This window comes from Cryptomeria japonica, chromosome 9, assembly GCF_030272615.1.
Source record: "Cryptomeria japonica chromosome 9, Sugi_1.0, whole genome shotgun sequence".
Taxonomy (NCBI): domain Eukaryota; kingdom Viridiplantae; phylum Streptophyta; class Pinopsida; order Cupressales; family Cupressaceae; genus Cryptomeria; species Cryptomeria japonica.
This window is the reverse complement of record NC_081413.1, coordinates 258480625-258505920: the sequence shown is the minus strand read 5'-3', so window position 1 is coordinate 258505920 and position 25296 is coordinate 258480625. Positions and strand designations below refer to the sequence as shown.

Sequence of the window (25296 nt, the reverse complement as noted above, 5' to 3'; positions counted from 1 at the left end):
TATCCCATCTCTTTTGTTGCTGAGAAATTTAAGAATAATCAGAGTTTCCCTTTTCGGTTCAAAAAGATGTGGACTTCCCACCCTAATCTTGAGAAATCTATTGCTAACTGGTGGAATATTGATGTTAATGGAACTGCCATGTATAAAGCTGCCAAAAAACTTTAAAATATCAAAACCAACATTAAGATATGGAACAAGAAGGTCTTTGGTGATATCTTTGATTCAAAGAAAAAGTTAAAGGAGGAATTAGATCAGATCCAAAATTCAATACAGAAAGAAGGCTATAAAAAGTATTCCAAAGCTATGGAAGATGATGTTCTTGTCAAACTCCACAACATTATTTCTAGGGAAGAAATCTACTGGAGGCAAAGATCCAGGGCTATTTTGTTGGAGGCTGGGGACAAAAACACTAAATTTTTCCACATGACTTCTCTAAAACATAAGGCAACGAATAGAATCTCAAGACTCGTTGTAGAGGACAATACTCTACTTAATAAGGATGAAATCAGGGATGAAGCTGTCAGGTTCTTCAATCAGCTCCTCACGAGTAACAAGGACATTGATCATACCCATCAACACAATTTGGTTAATATCATTCCTAAGATCATTAACCCTATTCAGAATAAGGCCCTTTCTGCTATCCCGTCTGCTAGAGAAATTAAAAAAGTTGTCTTTTCGTTTCAAGGGGATAAAGCTCTAGGTCCTAATGGTTTCCCTATCTTTTTCTTCCAGGATTTTTGACATATTGTGGGAGAAGACACAGTTAATGCGGTCAAAGAATTTTTTGGATCTAGAAGAATCCTTAAGGAACTCAACTCCACGTTCATAGCCCTAATCCCTAAAGTTGTTGGGGCGGACTCTATGGGAAAATTTAGGCCAATAAGCCTATGTAACTCTTTCTATAAAATCATTTCCAAAGTTTTGATCACTAGAATTCTGGCGGTTCTTCCCTTCATCATCTCTGAGGAGCAGAAAGGTTTTGTTCTTGGCAGGCAAATTTTGGACTCCATTATTCTTGTTCATGAGAACATTCATTCCCTCAGTGCTACTAAAAAAGAAGGTTTCCTGATAAAGTTGGATATGGCGAAGGCTTATGATAGAGTGGAGTGGAATGTTCTTTTCAGAATCATGGAGGCCTTTGGTTTTGATGAAAAGATAACCAAAATTATCAGAGAGCTAATCACCACTCGTGTTCTCTATCCTGATTAATGGATCTCCTACAAAAAATTTTAAAACTTCAAGGGGGCTCAGACAAGGAGATCCCATATCTCCTATCCTTTTCACCATTTTGGCTGAGAGTATGAGCAGATTGATTCACAATATGAAACTGAGCAAAACCATCAAAGGTCTTCAACCTTCCTCTGCCAATGTTTTTTGCTCTCACCAACAGTTTGTTGATGATACTATCCTCATGGGATATTCTTCTGTTAAGGAGGTTGAAGCCTTCAAAACTGCTCTTAACTCCTATGCTTTGGCAACTGGTTAATAAGTCAATTGGGCCAAATCGACTATTTACTTCATGAATACTTTGGTCATAAGACAACAGAAAATTGCTAAAATTATTAGGTGCAAGGTGGATATGCTCCCTTCCACCTATCTGGGTCTTCCCTTGGGTCTAGCTCCCCCAAATTCCTTTTGGAATATGCTCATTGACAAATTCAACAAAAGACTTGCTGGATGGAAAGGTTCAATTTTATCACAGGCTAGGAAATTGCAGCTCCTTCAAGCTACTCTTCAGAACCTCCCTGTTTATGCCCTCAGCCTATTTGGTATCCCGGCTAAATTTGCTAAAGCAATGGAAAGAATTCAGAAGAGATTTTTATGGTCAGGAGTGGAAGAAAAAAAGAGGATATCCTTGGTTGCTTGGGACAAAGTTTGTAGACCAAAGAACAAAGGAGGGTTGGGGATTAAAGCTCTAAAAACCTTTAACAAAGCTCTTCTAGCAAAATAATTATGGAGAGCCTATGATACCAAGAAAGATTGGAATCAAATATGGTTTGACAAATGCATTCAGAATCAGCCTATCCAAGGGGTCCTTAATTCTAAAGACATCCCTGTTGGATCCTTCATTTGGAATATTATTACTAAATCCATAAAAGTGGCCAAAGCTGGGGCTGGATGGGTCCTTGGAAAAGGTGACAAAATAAGGTTTTGGGAAGACCCTTGGATTAAGAATGAAGCTCTTTATGATCAAGACAATAGTCAAGTTATTGAGGAATGCAAAAGGAGGTTTGGGATCATGGTGTGTGACTACTAGAAGGAGGACAAGTGGGTGAGGCTTGATGTTATACATTCTGGATTTTCTTTACTCCAGAAGGAGCTGCTGTCCTTATCCCCTAACAAAGACTATGATGATGTTTTCCTCTGGAAAAGTAATCCTAGAGGTGATTTTACGGTTGCCTCAGCCTACAAAAACACCTTTTCTTAGACCAGTAATCCCATTTGGAGTAAAGTTTGGAACAACATTTTGATCCCTAAAGTCAACATTTTCTTCTGGCTTGCTTCTCGTAATAGTACCCTTACTCTTGACAATTTAATCCGAAGAGGTTTCGAAATACCTAATAGATGTGAGCTATGCTAGAAGGAGGGAGAATCAGTTGATCATCTCTTTTTTCACTGCTCCTTTACCTGGGAAATTTGGTGTAAAATGTGGGAAAAATGGAAAGTTACTTAGGTTATGAACAAGAGTATCAAGGATATTATCTAGCAATGGAATTTTCCCACCAAATGACAACTTATCAAGAACCTTTTGTCTTTGACCCTCCCCATGATTTGCTGGGGCATTTGGAAAGAAAGAAATAATAGAATATTTAGGGATACTAAGTGTAATTCTCAGGTGATCTTTGAAAAAATCTATAGGGCTATAAAGGAGAACATCAATATTCCTTACAAGAACAATAAGCAATGGTTTGTTATTGATATGAATGATATGGAAAAAGACACCCTCATTGAATGGAACCTAATACATAAGGTCTGTAGATCTGACAATAAGAATAGGAGAGATAATATTGTCTGGCGATTTCCTGATTATGATTGGATAAAGGTAAATTTCGATGGGGCGGCTAAGGGGAACCTTGGGAAGGCTGGTGGTGGAGGAGTTATTAGAAATGCTCAAGGCATCTACATTGTTTCTTTTGCTTCTCCTTTTGGGGTCCAAAATAACCATGTGGTTGAAGCTCTGGCCATGCTAAAAAGCCTCTAGCTAGCTCAAGAATTCAAATTCAAAAAAAATTGGCTCGAAGGGGACTCTTTAAACATCATACAAGCCCTCAAAGGTACAAGCTCTATTTCTTGGAATGTTACTAACTTAGTTAAAAGTGCTAAATATCTGTTAAATAACTATGTTAGTATTGGCATAGCTCATACCTTTAGAGAAGGCAATAAGGTTGTGGATATCCTTGCTAATGAAGGGGTCAATTTGGAGAAGGATGTCAAATACATTGGAGAAACTCACATTAAAAGGGAGGTTAAAGAGCAATTATATTTTGATCATATCAATGGATCAAGTTAATCTCATTATGACTTTTTGGGGAACGAATTCCAAAGACATATTTTGGGGGCGGATTAACTGTCAGTTAATGAGTGTTTTTTGGCATCATTTCCATGATCATATGTGTGAGGAAGATTATAGTAATAATTGTTGGGTTTGTGCGGCCATAAACATTAATTTCAAAACAATGAAAGAGTCTCTGCACTAGAAATCCAAAAAATACAAGCATCTGGGGTTTCATCTACGGACTGAGAATTGTAGCTGTGGGTATCTCTACTTGGAGCTCAAAATGGGTGGTAACCTAAACAGGAACGAGCCTCCAGGATGTGAAAACTGGAAGAGTGAACGAAAGGTCTGGAGAAGGCTTCATAGATACGGCTTTATTGACTACATGGAAAAGCTTCACGAAAGTAGAAATTCTGTGTCACATGGCTTTGCTAGAAGCTAGAGTAACAACAGAGTCACCTTTTTCGGGGAGATATGGCAAACTGATGAAAACCTGGTTGCAGAGGTCACAGGTCATCAGACGGAGGGTACTAAATTCTATAGAGACCGGAAGTATGCTATTGAAGCCTTCAAAAATTTCCCGAAATCGGGGGATGAGAAGGGCAAGCTTGTGAAGAAAGACAACCTCTCCTACTACATTCCCCAGTAGGTAAAGCCCTTTTGGCAAAAAGTTTTAAGGGTTTTAATGGCGTATTTGACTATGGATGGTATATTTACCAAAATTTATAACTATCACTTTGCAATTTTGAACCATTTCCAAAATGGGGCTAAAATATCCCTACCTTTCTATTTAGCATCCTCTCTAAATGAGAGTCTTGTTGACCATGCTAAAAAACCTAACTCTTACCCTATAGCCCACCAGGGGCTTATTCTGCTAATCTATGAACATCTAAAGGATAAGGCTAGGACAACCAAAGATGACCCCCTGATAATTAACGCTCATATCTTTGAGAGCTGCAAAGACTCTGATTCGGATGAGGATCAGCCTAATGCCCCTACCCACAAAAAAAGGAAAGATGAAATAGAGCATGAGGAAATGGAGGTGCACTGTGATGAGGAAGAGGAAAAGGGTAAGGATATTGATACTGAAATGGAGCATGATAAGGATGAGAACATTGGTGAAGGGGAGGAAGGGGGTAACCCTGAAAACCCTCACTCTAACCCTAATGGCTCAAAAAGTGAGAATGATTCTCTGAATTCTAAAGAGGATGACAACCCTAAATCTGTGGACACTGAATAGGGCATGGATTCTGCGAACACCATCTTGACCACCGCCCGTAACTGCACTCTAGAGTCCTTCAATTTCTAGAAATGGGTTGTCGACAATATCACTAGTATGCAAGGTAAGCAAAGGGAGTTGGAAAACAAGATTAACAAGCTGATCAAGGATTCAAACTCTAGGAAACAAAATGATGATACAAAAAATAGTGAAGCTGAGGAGGAAATTGAGATGGAGGAGTGGCTGGAGAAAGATCTGATCAAAGGAGACCTGAAACACCTGGAGAATGTCATTAGAAGTCTGAAAGAATAGGTGGAGGAGGACAAAGACAACATCAATACTCGGGTCGCCCGCAATGAGAAGGCCCTGAAAATATTCATGAACCATAGCCTCCAGGTCCTTAAAGTCTCATCCCAGAACATGAATGCTTTGGTGGATCATCTGGAAAGGAAAAATCAGGATAAGAACCTGGTTATCATAGAAGATGAACCAACCTCCAGCCCAACCCACTAGAATCCCAGACGTAGAACAAGGCAGACCACTACTGGGAAGGACACCAAAATGAAAGAGAGCCAACTAGGACAGGAAAGCAACGACCCGAGGGAAGCGGCCAAGGTGATGATGCTTTTGGTTAAGAATGTTGAGCATTCCATTAAATGTCTTTAATTAACTTGTAATGTTGGGCTTGGGGCCAATTTCTTGTTGGCCTCTTGCTGTCTTTTTCTTTGCTGCTGGTTTTAGTGCTGGTCTTTTGCAGCTGTCTTATTTTGTTTCCTTCTTGTCTATCTTTTGAATGTAATCGGGTTTCGGGTCCCTTAAAACCTATTTTTTCTTAATCAAAAACTATGGTTATAAAGGAAAAAATGCTTGGTTGGAATCCATATTGGAGAGCATTCTAATGAAATTTAGTGTGATGATATTCCTATGGATGGTTATCAATTTTTTTGGGGCATAACATGACAATATGATTTATGTAGCATACATAATGGTAGGAAGAACACTTTCACCATAACTAGGGGTAGGAAGAAAATTGAGTTGTAGCTACCAAAGGTGAGGAAGAATCAATAGAGAGAATAATAATGTTCTTGATTATTAAAATTTTCTTAGAGGTTGAAAATTTATAGGAATTCTATGAACTGGTATTTTAATCCTACACTAGTGGAGGAAGACAATATACACCATTTTGAGGTGCTACAAGTGCAAGTGTTGCTAAAACAATCCAAGGACATGTGGAGAGAAAAATACTTGAAGGATTTAGATGTGGAGAGAAAAATAATTGAATGATTTAGTATAATATTTAACATCGTATGGATTTGATTATAGGATCTAGTTTACCTAATAAGGCACCACATAGGATAAGTCTTGATATGCGTTGTCACATAGACAAGTTGAAGAACTATTTAAAAGAGGTCTAGTTAGGAATAAATGAGCTCTTACATTGTACTTCATGTTTTTAATTCCTAGGTTTTAGATATTTTTTTCCTTTGGATTTTGGTTTAGTAATGTGATCATCTACCTAGTCCAAGTACTTTCTTTAGTGCCACATGGAGAAACAATATGTACAAATGAAAATTTAGTACTAGCCATAGATTATAGTTACATGCCCCTATTTTACAAAAAATGACATGAAGCGTGTTATTTAATATGGTATTAGGTTTTAATCTTTTAAAAGGGGTTGTAGTAACCATATGTATAGCTTATGGGTGGTTTGAATACTTTGCTTTGCATTGATAAACTATAATAATTCATTTAATTATTTCCTCAATAATTGTTTTAATTCACCTTATGAAAGAGATGGTTAGATATTAAGTGAAAACATGGTCTCAACATATTGGAAAATAGTGGCTCTCATGAAACTATTGACCTATTGTGATGATTACAATAATTTTATGTGAGTAGTGTTGGGCCATAGATGAATTGATGTAAGAAAATAAATTATATGTAGCTTTCAAATATCAACATGATAGCTTTTCATATATTATAATAGAACATGGTAGATAAAAAATTATATAAGTTAGACGATCTCTCATTTTACTGTTGATAACTAATGTAAAGGTGAATATTTATGTGCTATTGATGTTCATGAAGTAGTCGAGTAGAATTCATGTAAAATTTTTAACTACACGGAAGCACAAGCCATAAAAGATGGGTGACCCAATTAACAAAGAATATTGAAAATACACATGTTGGAGGTATACAATACCAATCTTTGAGTTTAATTATTATTTAATAACATCCATATTGAGAGGGGGTACACCATCGTTGAATATGCATACAAAAGTAAATGGTTTTGTCTTTTGTATTTGTGTCAACAATGTGAGTGACTACGCTATTATTGGTTGTGGGTAAGTTCTTGTTAGGAACTAAGGCGTCTCAACTTTAGCAATTCTAAAGTATTTAAACTTATTATTTTTTAACATTTCCTCATGGTTATTTGGCATTTATGCTATTAAATAATTGTGCTCCATCATAAAGGGTGTGAGTACTATGAGTTGGTACATTTTCTACATGTTTGTACCTTTAAAAACAAGTTATCAGTTGTCAAAAGATGCCCATCAAGCTATTTAGCACAAAAAGCTTATTTTTAAGGATGTTATGACAAATTCTAGGACAAGTGTAAGAGTTAAAAATGGGGTGGACCATCTTGGATGTGAGAATCAATTATTATGACACATGTAAGAGGATCCTTACATAGTTATTGATAGTCCATGATGCATGTAAGAGTACCTCCTTGGGGGATTCTTATGACAACTAGTAAGAAGGTATTGTCGAACACAATGTACCACTGAGAGGGGGGTGAATCAGTGGTTCCTAAAAACTTATCTTTTTAAACCAAGCTTGGAATACCGATTATCAACCTAAACACTAAACCAACAAACTGGTAAGATAAGAGTGGATATCAGAAAGGGAAAACACACAAATGCATAATCCACAACACCAGATGTACGAGGAAACCCCAATATGGGAAAAACCTCAGTGAGAAATGCGGTCGGAGTCTACTACTCCAATCCAGCCTCACAATGAAAAAATCATATTACAATAATTTAGGGCACCAACCCCTACTGGTTAAGGGCACCAACCCAAGGAGCATCAACCCCTGCACCAAGCTCCAGCTCAGTGTTGTATAATGAAATACAATTTTGATACAGTTGTAGCACCTAGTTGCAAATGAATTCTGCAACCCCTGATCAATGGATTTTTGTCGGTTAACGAACTCCTCTTCTTCACTGGTTCTCACACTATCAGTTATCACATTACTCTCTCTAATCACTCACCGGTTATTCCTAGCCTCTCTTCTTTCTCTCTCAACCTCACATCACACTATGTCACTTTTGGATGCCTTCTTGACCAATCACACCTTATCGATTAGCTTGACTATTAGAACTACAATAGTTTATCGGTTACTTTGTCTCTACCGGTTAGACCCTCTCACCGGTTCACCTGCTAACTCACATTGCAACTTTTTCAGAATAAACTCTTAGGCAGACAATCTTTCTCCTTGCTCAAGCTCTCTTCTTTCTCACACTTTGCATCAAGCATTGACTCATTCCAATATCGAGCTGACATATTTATCTTTTACGGTTCCCACCAAAACAACATTCAAACAATGTCATGTTAGGTTTTTCCTTCACCAACTCAATCCATATTAGATTTGATCTGATCTGCTTTTCTGGAGAGATGATCTGCATGTCATCGATCAACACCGCCAACACCTCACATTCCAATGTGCGTTTTCTATATTTGGAAGTTTGCACCATGATTTTCTTTGTTTCTTTGTCAACCACCATTAATGGCTCGACTACTTCCTTCAGCAAGTAGGTACAAAGATCAGACCTTCTTGTAGGGTCAGTTCAATCATCTTGCCACCTTTTCTTCCTCGAGACACAACATTTTGCCATCCTCCCATGATTTTTCAGTTCTTCATAAAATTTGACCTACTTGCTGACTGTTACGTTGATGAATACTTCACCGACCTTTGCATGATCACCACCTGTCATCCTTGTCGACATCCACCTATGCTCGGTTTGCTATGTCGGTTTGACATCTTTCACCGACCAAGATTGACTGTTGGTTCAACTCACCTTACCAGTATAACCTAACTTCACCAATTGTCCTTCATACCTATTGACCTCTTCTCTGTCGGTGAGTCAACTTGGCCTTCCATCAAACATGCTAGTCCTTCTACTAAGTCCATTTATCGACATCATTTAAACTTCTCTGTGTATACTTGTTCACATTCTTCAGTTCTTCTTAAGCTTGCTTGCTTTGCCTTACCGGTGGTCTTGCTTTACCGGATAATGATGCATTTCATATGTACCGGTAACATACATGTTTGTCTGCTTACACACTCCATCCTTCATACTGGTTGGCATCTCAACTTACTTCACCCATATCGGTCACCACTACCTTCTCATTGGTGACTATTCCATACCGGTTGACATCAATGACAACATGATGCCAATAATGCCAACAGGTATAATGTCATGTAAGAGACTATGTTTGGCATGTAGGAGTCATGGATTTTACCATGGTATTTTGGAACCTTTTTTTTAATCTTTGGTAATCTTTTATGGTGGTATTTTGAGCTCCCATGAGTCTATATATTGAGCGGTTGGGTTGGAGAAAACATGAGTTATTTTACATGTATACAGATACTACTAGATTCGATGCAAGATTGAGGAAATCTCTATGTATTGTAATATATTTGAAATAATATAATTTTGCCCTCTTTTCTTGGTGGAGTTTTTCCCTAAAAGAGTTCCTCCATGTAAATCATGATGTTATGCGTTTGTTTTTCTATGATGCTCTCTTTTTGTTGTTATAGCTGATTTTATTTCCATTTGGTGAACACTATTAAATTTGATTTACAGTAGATTTGAAGCTTCTTATATTGTTGTCAACCTCTTATTTTCTAACACTTCCATCTCCTTCATTTCTTGTAATGTTGATATCATTCTATGATGGTTTTGTAAGTCTTTGGCTATTGATTTTTTTTGTGCATTGAACTTATGACATTGTGCACATAGTGGTGCTATCGAGTGCTTTAATCATTATGTTGGCTAGTTTTGACAAAATCATGCATGTAAAATTGAGATTGTGGCATGTCATGTCATTGTTGTAGGTGTAATACAAAAAACATTGTCTATGTGTTTTTTTCAGTAATGCCTTGATGTAAAAGCTGGGGTATTATATAAGTTTTTGGATTGTCTCATGATGGACTCCTAACCACACAACTTAAATCCTAAATGGCACTAGGCCCTAGGAATATTGTCATGATAGTCACAAACAAGTGAAGAGTCAATTTAAAAGTCCACATATCAAGCAACATTACCCTTTGACTCCCTAAAGCATAGAATAACACAATGTGCACTAATTTTGTGCAAAACAAGCTCGTGAATCAAAAATACCAAATTAATCTATGAGCCATAACGCAAACATGCATTCATCTTTCCTTGCTTTTAAGTTGTAATTATAATTAGCTACAATCAATTTTGCTAGCTCATTTAAAACATCTCTTTCTAATTTGATGCAAATTGTCCTTGAATGCAACCTTGGTTTAATTGTGGTTTTCCTATATCCTCTATCAACAACAATAGTGTGCTCTTGTTCTTTTTTGAATGATAAGGATATTTTATCAGATTAAATGAATTTTGAATGCCAATACATTAGTAGTTAAATGTAAAATAGGATTGTGGGAGTTTGTCTAATCAAATGCTTGATTTTCTTAAAATGCATTAATAAGAAACAAAATGAAAAAATATGCACAATTCTTTCTAAAATAAGGACTCATTGCCATACTGGAATTACAAATGATCACAAATAGGCTTATCTGAACTTATTATTAATACATTAGCAAATATCAACATTTCTAAACATCATTGCCATACTTTATTAATAAGACATCAAAACTTTACTTATTTTTAGAGAAATGTATGAATTATAAAATATTTATAATAATTATGGAATGGACAATATATTCTGTGAATTTTACAGTATAGGATCCACTTTCTACTCTACTAGACTTATTTCATTGAGTATGCTTCATAAATTCCTATTATTACAATCTATTACATTTTTGTGGTTCAATAAAGTTTAAATCTTACATAGATCTTGTAAGTGATCTTTGTAAATTAATAATTAGTTTTTAAACATATACCTCATTCTAGAATATATTTACTGGTTAATTTTCAGTACAGTTAACATATATAACTGAGAATGAAGTTAGTATTCTTATCAACTAATATATCTATATTTAAAAAATATATGCAAAATAAAAAATATATGCAAAATATGTGAAGAGATATTATAATAGAAGAGAATCATCTATAAAGTCCTGCATGTAAAAAACTGTCAATCTAGCTGGAGACAAGTGGCGAGGGTTCTATTTTATTTGGAATAATAAAATAACACCTCCACAAAAGCTGAAACATGACATATTTCATACATTTATGAGTCATTTGCATATCAAATTGTTTCAAAAATAGATTTTTGTTTAGGAACATTTTGATGTCATTGTAGATACCTCTCAATATTATGAAACTTCAACACAATTACAATAATTAGATTGACTTTTGAATTGTATACTAAATAAACAAGCCCAATGACCTCTGCAAATGAATTTACTCTCGTCTACTTTGAAAAACTGCACCCTGAAAATCACTGGATGCAAGTGGAAGCTTCACATATTCTTAGATAAGAATTTGTTTAAACTCGTAGAATATACATAAAACTGATTAGTATACTCTCGTCTACTTTGAAAAACTGCACCCTGAAAATCACTGGGTGCAAGTGGAAGCTTCACATATTCTTAGATAAGAATTTGTTGATTGTAAACAACTCGTAGAATATACATAAAACTGATTAGTATACAGCTGAAAAGAGGTAAATACATATGTATATGCTTGCTCAAAAACTGGATGTTGTCATCTGCAGGACAAACTAGAAAACACAGCAGGACTGAAGAATTAATCAGCAAATTTATAGGTTCCCCAGTGCAACTGCAGATTGTAGAAAATTGTTTGGAGGTGCTTTTGGAGGCCTGATGCTTGTCCCAATAGGCTCATCAATCACTAGAAAACTTAGATAGAAGAGCCTTCTATAAACAAATTCTTCCAAATTATATGCTCTCTCCACCTTTGCTGAACATAAATGACCTTCCACAATCCCAGTTTGGCACTAGAAGATTAAATTCCCAAGAATAGAAGAAAAATGGGAAAGGTGGTGGTATAGGTCATCCATATATAAAGAAGATAAGAATTCGGTGTATGAACCCTTTTAGAAACCAACAAGAGAACTATTATTGTTGCTCTTGACTATAATCTCAAACTTGGCAGTATCAGGCCTAATTTTTTCTTATACAGTGATTCAAGAAACCCTCTCTTCTCATGATCAAAATACCTTTCTATAAAAATGCTTCAACTTCTTGGGAAAAGTATTCTTGGTTAGACTTCCTGTAGAACTGATATTCAGGGTAATAACCTCCTCTGTGTTGTCTTCTGCACTAACCTGAAGATTTGGACGTAAAATCTTGCTTGGTGAGCTAATAAAGCTGTTACTTTTCCTTCGACCATTATTTGAATCAGAAAATGCTTTCAACTTCTGAAGCTCTGGCAGCACAACTGTCTCAAGATCTGGCCTGTCCCTCCGCCGCAATTCAACACATTTTAATGCAAGCTTTGCTAGCTCTAGAGCCTCCTTCACTGGCCAATCTCTAACAGTTTGGTCAAGAATTTGTTTGAAGGAGCCCTTATTAATAGCCTTTTCCACATCATATGCAAGTCCCATTGCTTTCTTTGCAGTCAGTAGCTGTAGGAGTACTACTCCAAGAGCATAAAGATCTGATTTGGTTCCCAGAATCCCAGTCTGCTGATACTCAGGATCAATGTAACAAAATGTGCCTGATGTTGTGGTATTTCGGAAGTCTGTACTACCTGAGAGATCGTAAGAGACAAGTTTTGCTAGCCCCACGTCACCTATTTTGCTTACAAAATTATGGTCTAGTAAAATATTGGCTGGTTTTAAGTCACGATGAACAAGTGGCTTAGGTTTGGCACTGTGTAAGTACAGCAATCCAGTAGCCACTTCTGAAGCAATTCTAAAGCGTACATGCCATGGAAGAGAAGGTGTAGCTCCCCTGCGAAACAAACGGTCTTCTAGACTTCCGTTTTCCATGTATTCATATACTAAACATCCAAATTCGGGACAAGCTCCAAGCAGTAAAACCATATGTGGATGTCTTATATGACTTAGAACTTCAACCTGCAAAGGATCGAACAGGAATGAATCTACATACTTCTGACACGTTACTAGTAGTACTAATTCAATTCGAAGAATGACAATGTTTAGCTGCATTTATGCATTTCAAAGTTAGCATGGATTCCTTGAATTAATTGCAAATTCTATACCTCTTTTTGAAATTGTTTCCACCCTTGGGATGCATCTGGGCAAAGAACTTTGATAGCCACTAGGGTATTATCCAATGTGCACTTGTAGACAGAACCATATGATCCCTCCCCTATCTTAAGAGATTCTGAGAAAAAATCAGTTGCTGACTCAATCTCTTCCATGGAATATTTCTTGTAAGTTTGAGGACCTGTGGCTAGGGTGTGCTCTACACTTCCCCTCTCATTCGATTTTCTTATGGGTATATAATATTCAAGAGTTCTCTGTTTTGTCTCAATTTCTGCAAGTACTCTAGTTGCTTCTGCCTCCTCCATGCCTTCTGCATATGTTACCTTCTCCTCTGAAACAATTGCACTTGCAACTTCTTCTCTTGCTTTTGCTACTTCCAGTTTGTTTGTCTCTTGAAAGTGTATATCTTTGGCCTGTGGTGATAACTTGAAAATTTGAGCAGACTACTATCAAACTGAAGAAAAATCAAATCTAAAGGAAAATTGGATGTAAAAATAAGCAGGAAAGCACTCACTTTGTGTTTTGAATTGTTTGCTTCTTCAAAAGCTAGATTGTAAATGTCCCCCGTCTGTTCCAGTTCAAACTCCAGGGACTGCAAAACTAATCTAAAATCAGTCCCCAATAGAGATTACTGAATTGAAGTTTATGTGAACAATGACCTAAAGACAACTTACAAAGGGAAGAGAGTCAATGATACAGAATGCTAGAAAGCATTGAACTCAATTTCTTAGAGCTATATGCTATACATGTGAATAGCCTCCATCACAGACAATGAGATAGAAAACACCCTAGTTATTGGAGAAATAAAATAATCAACACTATTCCCCAGTATTTTTCACCGACACGTAAGAAGTGGTTCCCTCGACATATAATTCTGGCAAGGGCATTATGAATAACTGGTTCATCTCTTACCATGCTTCGCAATGAGGATGAACCTGCATGTAAATCCCATGTTGTAGATGGCTTATCACTGTCCTGTCTAGTCATTATGATTCCCATTGATGTATTCTCATTCTGGGAATTAGCATCATCCCAATTCATTATTGAAGCCTCTGACGTAGGAGCAAAACATGTATTCTCTCCGTTTAAGCCCTCATAGTGCCTATATTCTGTCTGTGTGACGGATTGGAGCCTATGCTTTGTTGGAGGAAAAAACCCCTTGTTGAAATCAGAAATTCCTCTTCGGTTGGTAAAATAAGTTTGCTCGCTTTCAGTTTCAGCATATGAGTTTGTTATAACTGAGGAAATTATGTCAATGTTAGAAGACTGTAAGCTGGAAATATCTTCATTGGCATTTTCATCTTCATTCGTATTACTATGGATCATGACCTGATTTTGGATTGAAACATCCCGATGTCCCTCATGATATGATGATCTGGAATGAAGAACTGTGAGGTTCAAAGTTTCTGACTCTGTCTTTTCTGCCACTTAGCAAGAAAAATAGAAAAACATGAGGTATAGATGTGTATTGAATTACAAGGCCATAGGTACAAGGGATCAACCCCAGCATGAAATCAACAGAAGTGATTACACATTTCGAACAGTTGAAATCAATCCAGAAAAATGAATATTCTATTTTAAATACTTTAGAGAAGTAATACCTTTTGGTTCACTTCCATTTTGTGCAAATATGCAGTTTCTTACACTTGGATCTTCAAGATTGTGATCACTTGTTATATTTTCTCTGATACCCATGATTTGTGTTGAAAAATCAGCTGATCTCAATGAAGAAAGCTTTCCTTTAGATACAACATATACTGTGCAAAATTTTGGCGCCAGTTTTGCCACACCGGTTGGTACATCAGGGGCCATGAACTTCCTACAGATAATCAATTTATAAAAACTACTGTAACAACGTGAACAGTGATTGTGAACTTATGAGGAACACATATAGAGAGTGCCCATGCATCAAATCAAGCTTGCTTTGCCACAGTGATGCAACCTAGCATATATTGATAACAAACTATTTGACATTTTTGCCATTTCCAAAAGAAAATTTTGATATTTAATGACTAGAAACAATGGTACCTCGTGATTACATTTCGAGAAGATGATCCAATAACCATCTTCCTTATATTGAAATTTGAAATATGTTCTACTATTGCCTTCGGTATGTTCTCATTTTCAAGAACCCTGATATCTGCCTGCACCTGGATCACAATAGGAGTTAGTGAATACTAAAACCAGAGTCTGGATTTCTCTATAAACTTTAAGTGAAGAAAGAAAGAAACAAGTTATATGAACTGACCAAACAGACAAATGGATCTGTCAAGAAGTATAACCGCCTTGGAATAGACAAGAAAATCGTTCAAAGCATCTACAATGAGCTATAAAAGAAAAAGCAGAAAAGTGTAGGATCCAGGATCAAATAAACAGAGGAACACACAGAATATATTATGATGATTTAATTTTATGTTGTTAAATATGAGCTTATAAGGCTATTTCTTTTCAACCACTCCAATAAATATCAAATACTCATGAAGATCCCAAAAACTACCCAAGCGATGAACCACAAATAATGTAACAAAACATAAGATATAACTATAAACCTAAACTAAATATTAATTTGTTCACCACAATGACCAACTAAAAGATAAATAAAGAACCAAGTCAATTGTGTTGCATCCTAACTTTTGAGCATGCCAACAAAAGCTAGCTAAAGGATAAATAGAGAAATGCCAGGTGAATTGAGTTGCAGACAAACCTTTTTACTATTGCAAATGTGGAGATAGGGCTGCAATAATTCATTAGTTTGTAATTCCACTTGTTTAATGTACAGAGCTGCAGCATCTTCACACACATGTGCAATTGGAACATGATTTCCCACTGCAAATGAGAAGCAAATGTAAATTACCTCCACCACAAAAAAGTCATGCAAGTCTCTTAAATTGAATCATCTCTGTTCATAGTAGATGCAACAAAGCTAATCATCAGGGGACCCAAGTGCAAACTAATAAATATCTATGGACACTGCAAACTGAACTTCAATCCGTAGGTCAAGAAACTGAGTTATAAACCTAATACATTGTGGAGTGTAATTAGAAGATCCAAGCTAGATGACCGATTACCAGAATCTCCCAGCTAAATTTTTTAGTAGTGGTTAAAATTTTTTAGGAGCTTATTCTGAGTTAACGGTTTCGTCAATCTTATATTTTTTTACCACATCATGCATGCATGTTTAAGTGCCCTAGAGAAGAAACCATCTGAACCAGGACTGGACACTGAAGATGGTTGGAATGATTGATGTAATTGTTTCCTACACTAGTTGAATTGCACACACTTCACTAGATGGTGCAATTCAACTGGTGTAGGTATGTCCTTTAGTGGTGACCATGGCTAAAGAATCTGTTGATTTTCTTTCTCAGACCCATAGACATGCAACAAATTCATACGAATCTATGTTAGACAAGTTAAGCAAGGAGACATTTTCGCGAAACAAGTGTTGTAGGCCATTAAGATTACTTCGTTTTCTTTTTCAGACCGCTTACTTGGATGAACATTGGATACATATTGGCTGTGATAATCGTTGGGAGAAGCAGTGTATCAGGCTCAGTGTTTTAACTTTTGTGGGAACTTAGATGCAAATCTCTTTTTAATGGCTATTTTTTTTCCTGGGAAGACTTTCCTATAAAAAAATCTCACTCCCAATTACCTCTCCAAATTTCAAATTCGGGGAAAACTTCTGAGAAATGATGTCAAAGGGCTAAATGCCCCCTCCTTGTTGGATACAAAGGTCATCATGATGATTGTTGGATGAAACGAGCAATTCACTCTCTGAACAAAAAAGATGTATTTTTCAATTAAAATAAAGATGTACTTCTATTGGGGCAAGATGTAGACCAGCTAGACAGGCTATGAGGAAGACTAATCATATGGGCCGATGGCTTCCTCCTCTTCAAGGAGTTTTCAAAATAAACACTGACTGCTCTTCGAGGGGAATCTTGATCATGTTGGTATCGGCGGTGTTGGTAGAGATAGTTTTGGTGGCATTCAGTTTTTTCTTTCCATTTACAAAAAACTTCATTTGAATAACTACATGGAGGCTCTTGCCAACTTGTATGTTGTGGACAGATGTTGTGCCCTTGGCTTGCAGAGGTTTATCTGTGAATCTGATTCACAAGTGGTGGTGAATATGTTAAATGATCAGCACCTGAATGAAGCTAATTGGCATTTATCTTTGGTTATTAGACAGATTCTAAGGCGTAGTAGGTCTTTGAAATCTGTAACCTTTTCTCACATTCCTAGGGAGTGGAATAGAGTACCAGATTGCTTGGCCAAATGGACTTGTGTACATATGAAGGATTGGAATGTAGTGGATAAGAGTGAGTTGTCTTTGGATTTATCTCATTTGTTTGAACAATTAGTTGTGGAGGATAGGAATGTTTAATTGTTAATTCTTTGTGGGTCTGTTGGTCTTTCTTGGTTTGTAACTCTCTTTATGTTTAATAATTTTTTATCCCTTTTGTTAAAAAAATTGAAATAGAGATGGACCGAATTCATGGTTTTCAAATAAACGAGCACCAGAGTTCAGGTTTGTCCTCGAACATGGTTAGGACAAGGTTATATTTTGTTTATCAAAAGCAGCCAATCGTGTCACACAGAACTCAAAATTAAGGCTCAATTCTGTACGAGGATGGTGAAGGTCTACTTCAAACTCAAAAAAATGAATGCACATCCTTTCATATGGTGTAAGAATGCACCCAGATAGCCAATTTGACATGAAACTATCTATGCTAGAAGACATGTTTATCAAAAGAAGCCAATAGTGTCACATAGATCTCAAAATTAAGGCTCAAATCTGTACGAGCCTACGAGGATGGTGGAGGTCTAGTTCAAACCCAAAAAGATGAATGTACGTCCTTTCATATGGTGTAAGAAAGCACCCAGATAGCCAATTTGACAAGAAAATATCTATGCTAGAAGACATGTTTATCAATGGAAACTGAAGCGGTTTAATGGGTCAATCTTCTTATTTCAGCTAAGGTTGTCGATAACAAAGGATAAAAGAAAAGAAAATCCTGCTAGTTCATTTTTGTATCTGGATAAATAGACTTAAAAAGTGAGCATACAGTTACATTGCTGATACACTGGGCACTTTGATTTGCAACGATTGTATTTTCTCTTTGTATAATTTACCTTTTGTTTTCTGATAAATTTTTTAAGTTCCAGAATCTAAAACCCCTCTTTTGGAAACAGGAGAAAAAAATTCACTTTACCCACCTATACTGTAGAGAGGCCACCCATCCCTTATTGTTCCAGTCCGAGATCAATATAATAATAAACACCCTGAAGTGCTAATTGATAAATAATTTACATACGTTTGCAGGTGGAACAAAATGGATGACCTGCCATATGATCATTTTAATCATCATTTCAACATGCGGCAACTTTAAATAAGTTTCTAAATACCAAGATCCGAACTTTGCAAAACACCTATGTCAACTATAATGCACTGCCCAATAGCAATTTATTACCACACAGACCCACACAAGGAAACAGAATGGAAGAAAGAAAAACATAAAATAGAGGTGTTTATTAGGTCTCCACAGTCCGTATCTAATAGAGCTTCTAGAAAAAGCATATATGGATTTTTATTGGTCATCATTAGATGAAGATGCGATCCATCAAAAGAGATTATATTAGTAGTAGATTGGTTCAACTCTAAAACTACAAGAAAAGTGCTCAACAGTTATCCAATCCAATGAACTCTCATAGAAAAACTTTAAGAAAAACCATTCACCCTAACAATGAAAGTATGAAGAAGATTTATGGTATTCATACTTGGTGTTGGGATGGTTAGAATGGGCGATCGTACATGTATGAGCACCAAAGTTTGTGCTTCTTCTTTAGAGATCAAGTGATCCAAAGCCCATCTCAGGGCATATATGCTGTTCTTATCCTTATCAACAGCAACTGCAATGGTTGCACCAGAAGACCATCTTTTTCCTTCCTCTTCCTCATCCTCATCATCAGTCAGATTTACACCCATCATCATACCACAAGGACCCATATTGCTAGCCTTCAACTTCATCTATATCTTTCTCTGCAATCAGAATATCAATAGAAAATCATATGGTGGTGCTGTGTAGTCAGAGGCAGAGGCCATATGCAGGGGAAGAGAAGGGTAGTTTTGGATCTACTTTCCCACTTGCCACCTTCAATTATTGTCCTTCTATTTCTTATCCCTTACTAGTCAACGTTCACACTTATTCATTTGTGAATCCCTCCCTTCCATAGAATACTTCAGAGGGAAATGGGGATGGCAGACTTTATGGCAGATCTGTTATTATTATTTTAATCGTCCATTCATTAATTCAAAGATTATTTGATGTTTGCTGCAATTCAACATTATTTAAGCAAATCCTGACGTAGGGATAACATCATTTGGACATTTCCTATGGTTTTTAAATTTACTGATGCCCCATCCCAGTCAGGCAAGAAGGGAGTAGAAGATGGGATCCCAATGATTATGATTTTGCTGTGCAGGGATCAATATCTGTCTTACACAGATGAATATTTTTTTATCTGAGAAATTGGATGGCTCTCAGTTTTTCTCGCGAATGGGTGGCTGGTAGAGTAGAGGAGGCAATAGATGGAGATTTTATTTTCAACTTTCTGACTGTCAAACAACTATTTTTTACTGTTATTCATCTAAAGTTGCTCTGTTTTATATTAAAAATATATATAAATTATATATATCAGGAAAAAAAATTATAAATTTTGATACTTCATATAAAATATTTAGTTTTATGTGATAATTTTTATTTATTTTTTATTATATTTTACAGTAAAAATAGTTAAATACAATCATACAACCATCAAATTTGAATTTTGAAAGTAGTCACCCAAATATTTATTCTATAAGTAATAGTATAATTCTGAATCTAAAAATGCTTTTATTTCATAAATGTAAAAAAAAATGTGGAAGGTAATTGTTTAAAATATTTATTAGATAAGAATTTAATTTAAAACAGAAGTTGAACTCTAACTTGTATATTAGGTTTACTATTTTTTATAATTTGTTGTAGTGACTCTTTGAAAGTCACATCTAATTTAACTTTTATTCAAACAAAAAGACTTTTTAGCACTTAAATTTCTTCTTACCCTCACAATTATTAGAGCCACCTCAACTACTAACTTCTAAATTTTTATTCAAACAAGAAACCATTTTTTCATTGTTTAAGTTTTCTATTGCCCTTATAATTATTAGAGTCAACTCAACTACTAGCTCACATCTTATCTTTTGGTTAAATTCAAATATTTTTGCAAGTTTTTTTTAATTTGTAAATATTTTTGAAGGGTGTTTCATAGTACAATGAAATAAATATAAAATATTTTTTTATTAAAAACATTTTCAATAGTTTATCTTATAACAAGCGTTTAATAGTGCCTTAATCTCCTTTCCCTTTTTTTTTGCTTCATTCCCTTGATAATTCTATCAAGGATGTGCTTGAAACCACTAAAAATTCTGATAAGAAGCATATTCCACTCTACCAAGGTCTCATTTTTAGGCTCTACCAGTTTCACCTTGCCCTATGGCCTCCCAAACCCATTGTGGTCACAGATGTTCCTATGCACTCTGACTTCCCACCGTTGATGACCATTTTGGATTCTCCTAGTAGCCACAAAAGTAAGAAGAAGCGTCTCAAAATCCTTGATGTTGGTAAAGCCATTACTAAAACCCCCTTCTCTACTCCAACAAATTCCAGCCTGGCTACCCCTAAGGGGACAAAAACTATTCTTAGCAATTCTGGGCATAACCTTGATGTTGTCAGTGACCTAAAACACATTGCCACCCCTTTGAGATCAACTAAAAAAGGAATAACTACTCCCCCAACTAAAAAAGCTAAGATCCAGGCTTGGTTCCACATTGAAGAAATTGGCAGTGAGGGGAAAGGCAAGGGAGCGAGGAACACTAACCCATGCAAGTCTAATATGCTGGCGAGTAAGTCGATGAAAAACTGGAAGGAAGCCATGAACATTGATGATGATGATCCTGAGCAGATGGAGGAGATTGAGGATGAGGAGGATGTGAGCTACTATAAAAGATTGCCAATGTCCATTCAAAGAGTACCTCGGAGTTGTTGGACCTCACTGAAGCGGCCCACCTGTCGAAGCATGAGCTCTTGGTCAAGAAGAGTCATCCAACTAAGGAGGATCATACATGTGCTAAATGCAATACTACTACTATGGACCTAGAGGATTTGAAAGTAAAGGTGGAGAAAAAGATGGTTCTCGTCTCTAGGTTTAGTTCAAAAGATGTGCATATTTTTGCCACCACTTTGTGCTTGATGTAGAAGAAGGTCCTTGGGGAAGATGTTGATAATGAAGGTGACTATAAGGATTTGTCAAATTCCTTACTAAAGGCTAGGGAAAAATGTTTGCTTAACCACCTTGTGGTTGCCTTTTTGGATAGTTTATGTTTAAATAGTTTTTACTCTAATACTGCTAAAATCTCGCTTTTCTATGAGGTTTATATGTGTTTTTGATACTTTAAAGTTTGGACTACTCGATGTCGTTAATGTGTTGTTAATGGCGTGTTAATGTTGCCTTCGGGTTGTTTGTAAAAGGGGACAATACCCTTGTTTTGTTGCTTTAATTATCAAAAACAAGAGGTCAAGAATTTTAATTGTTTATCTTATAACAAGAGTTCAAGAATATTTAAAGAAATTATAATAAAAAATGTTGGTTAAAATTTATGACTTACAAATTATATGATTATAAATTTTTAAAGAAACAAACAACATTTAAATAGAGGTAGAGGGTGATAATAACTCATAGGGACCATCCATTTAGTATATTCATCTAGAATATATGGGGCCACTTACCCATCCTAATAAGCCAACTAATCCTACATTTTCCCTCCTAAGGTCTTGCCACCATCAATGTAGTGTTTGTGGTTCATTTCCCTTTGGGAAGGCATCTAGCTCCAAGTGGGTCACAATCATACATTTGACTTTAGTCATGAAACTATAAACTACAAATTTGTCTCTAATAATGAAATTAATCATTTTGAATTATATAGGGTAAATAGATGCAAATAAGCACTAATAATGGGATAGCCTTAGTTAAAAGAATCGATACAATAATAATAAAGAAACACACTTTTTGAAATTATCAATGGTGAGGGTACATGTACTTAACTGTGGATATGACAATGAAGTATTCTAATGTAGACTAGGCTAAGCAATCTTGTAGACATCTAACAATGACTAAAGTAGCTTCATTTTCTACTTTATAATTTTCTCACCAATTCTTCTAACCATATTAATTAATAATTTCTAATTATTTCATTTTCTCTTTATATCTATATTAATAAAATAATTTCAATTATAATTAATTCATTCATTATATTTTTTTGGTCCACTATAATTAAATAATTTTTAGCTAACACTTATCTACAATTTAATAAATTAAAATGGTTTATTTAATTACTTTTTCCTTCCAAAATAAATAAAATTAATTCTAAATTTTTATTTTACCAACTATGCATTGATTCTTTCAACCATTTCATCTCATCAATCTAATCATATCCTCTCAATTTTTCTCATTTATTGAATCTTCTACTTAATATTCATGTTGATCATTTGAATGTTAAGTGAAGCATATATCTATCAACATGCTAGCCTCTAGCATATCTCTCTATTATCTAGTTATCACATCTCAAAGGCTACCTACTACATAAGAGAATGCTATTATCTACTAGCTTATATCTTATCATCCAACTCTCCTATCTATCTATTATCTTGAGCATATATCATTATCGTTGCAATCTCATGATATCATACTATCATGTGCTATTATAGTTATGCTAGTTTGAAGAGCAACCCACATATCAAGCATTCAAGCAAATATCAAAGAAAAAATGGAGCAAATCAAGAAATTTACAATGGTATAATTGCTCATTAGTTGATTTTATGCATAGGTCTTAGGATTTTTTGAGTTAGTGTGGATGTGAATTCGATTCTTCATTATATTGTTCCTATTTTGCATGATTCACATTTTCATCCTTCATAGATCTAATTCAATTCTTTGTGATTAGATCCAACATTGTAGTGTTCTAACAAGCAATGGAGTATTCTAATGTAGACTATGCTTAGCGATATACTTTGAAGCTTTGTGATCAAGTCCAATACTTTAAAATTCTAATAAATTGTAATGTGGCTTGTTCTCTATTCCAAATTAATTTTTTAGTTGTGAATGGGATCTAGACACCTACAATTTTTAACCAAATCTATGGATTCAACCTTTTATTCTTAGGTTGATTTGTTCATTTATAACCTATAAAAAACTATTTGCATATATCATATTTAAACATGGTGGTATCAAATATTCTTTTGGAGTTTATTGTGTTAGAAGTTTTTCCTTAAAAAATTGGGATATATTTAAAGATATATGAATAGAAGTTTATGCTAGTTGATTATTTGATGATTAAATACTCTTCGAGTTACAATGTGATGATTGGATAAGATATGGATGAATCTCTATAATATATTAAGGTTTGTCATTTTATACAACACCCTTTCATGCAAATTGAAGTTTGTACAGTCAATTCAAAAAGGCATGACTAGATTTAACTTGTGCCCATAATTAAATTTAAATTTGAAAGTTTAATCTAATCAAACGAACAACCTAAAATTAGGGATCTAGGACTTCACACTAAGTGACCTCTAAAAGAAACCTTGGGACTCAATCTTATTCATATCTAGTTTGTTAAAAAGGTTCATTGAGTTTGTTCGATAGCTATATTATTTTATGTGATCAAATGAGTCAACTACAAAAGTCCTAATCTATAAGAAATATTAAGCAATAAAAATCAAGACCAAAGACCTATGAATAAATCAATGAGAGTGAGAGTATTCAAGATGCATTTGCTTCCTTGCAACAAAACTATGATGAATCTGATAAGAGTATTTGTTTGAAAGAATTCTTTATGAGCTAAGAAGGAGGATTGAGCTTCAACATTGATAGTATGATAGGAGCTCTATATTCATTTATATTTTTTTCAAGTCGTTGTTCAAGGATATCAACTAAAGGGGATGGGAAAATACCTTCTTTCCATAACTCTTTGATGATGTCTATCCAAATCCCAAGACACATGGATGTGGGGGTGCATTGAGAAATAGACAAATGTTTTATTTTTTCAATTTTTTTTTAGTTTTGATAAAATGTTTACTAACACTACTCAACAAAGTGAAGAAAAGGCTTCCTAGATGGATGCAACTAAGTTCTATATGATATCTAAGTTTAAATTTCCTATGTATTTTTTCTAGGCTATATCCACTCTCAGTAGTGCAACTAACTACCTCTTACAAAATTTCAAATGAAAGGATAAAAGTAGTTAAATTAGGAGAAAATTTTAAAGTTCTAATTATTATAATGATACAAAACAATACGACTTCCATGGTAATATACTAATATGCAAGAAAAAATTATAATAATTTTGAATGATCATAATCTTTAAGTACCTTAAATGAATTTAATAAAAACCCATTTTAATATTTGTCAAATTACCTATCACAAAAATGGCAAACAACAATTTCGTTTTTTACTAATAAATGATATATAATGTTTTTTTAATGATTTTTTAATTTTAAATAATAGCCTTAGACATATTTAAGTAGGTAGGTATTAAAATAAAATAGTAAAAAAGAAGTGATTTTTTTAGAAGGCTACTAAGAAAATAGATATATCAATGTTGAATATTTCTCAATCTTGCACCTCATTTATCAATATATCTAGGTGCTTGAAGGCCACCACAAGATAGGGACAAAAAAGAGGGAGTTTTGGAAATCTCTCACAAACATTGCAAAAATTATATCAAATGTATCAAGATTATTCAAAATACTAAATGACAAAAGTGTGATTTATTTTGAGACCTAAGAAGGCTTGTTTGAAAATGGAGGAGGCTAGAAATGAAAGTTTATAGTGAGCAACCTGAAATACAAAGTCCCTAATTTATATTTGTAGACCCTTGAAAAGGTCTAGGGTAAATGGGACAAGCTTGGAATATCTCCAAATCTAGATTCAAACAAGATAAACAACAAAACATGCACAAAAACACACACAAATAAACAGATATAGATAAATAAGATAAACAAATATTTCACTCATTAAACAAAAGTAATGAATATCTAACTGTATATGGTGAAAATGGATAACAATAACA

The 25296-nt window shown here is 35.0% G+C and overlaps 1 protein-coding gene across 5 annotated transcripts; it reads right to left on the bottom strand.

Annotated features, from left to right (window-relative positions):
- Positions 1-11185: 11185 nt before the first annotated feature.
- On the bottom strand, positions 11186-19524 carry LOC131034463 (U-box domain-containing protein 35). Of its 5 annotated transcripts, none has more exons than XM_057965958.2 (8): positions 18909-19524; positions 15832-15953; positions 15156-15277; positions 14729-14946; positions 14040-14548; positions 13642-13719; positions 13121-13552; positions 11186-12974 (listed from the first exon to the last, which is right to left on the bottom strand). In XM_057965958.2, exons 1-8 carry the CDS (start codon positions 19156-19158, stop codon positions 12105-12107), a joined length of 2601 nt encoding a protein of 866 aa, XP_057821941.1. In that variant the 5' UTR covers positions 19159-19524; the 3' UTR covers positions 11186-12104. The 5 variants fall into 5 exon arrangements, with proteins under 5 accessions (XP_057821941.1, XP_057821940.1, XP_057821944.1 ...); XM_057965957.2 differs by having other exon boundaries at positions 14040-14554; positions 18909-19523; XM_057965961.2 differs by having other exon boundaries at positions 14040-14554; positions 18943-19521.
- Positions 19525-25296: the final 5772 nt, after the last annotated feature.

Excerpts from the sequence above, each read along its gene's own strand:
- LOC131034463 (XM_057965957.2), bottom strand. The coding sequence starts at position 19,158 with ATGAAGTTGAAGGCTAGCAATATGGGTCCTTGTGGTATGATGATGGGT. Across the intron at positions 15,278-15,831 it reads ACATTTGCAATAGTAAAAAG|GTGCAGGCAGATATCAGGGT; the intron begins GTTTGTCTGCAA and ends ATTGTGATCCAG. Across the intron at positions 14,947-15,155 it reads TCTCGAAATGTAATCACGAG|GAAGTTCATGGCCCCTGATG; the intron begins GTACCATTGTTT and ends GATTATCTGTAG.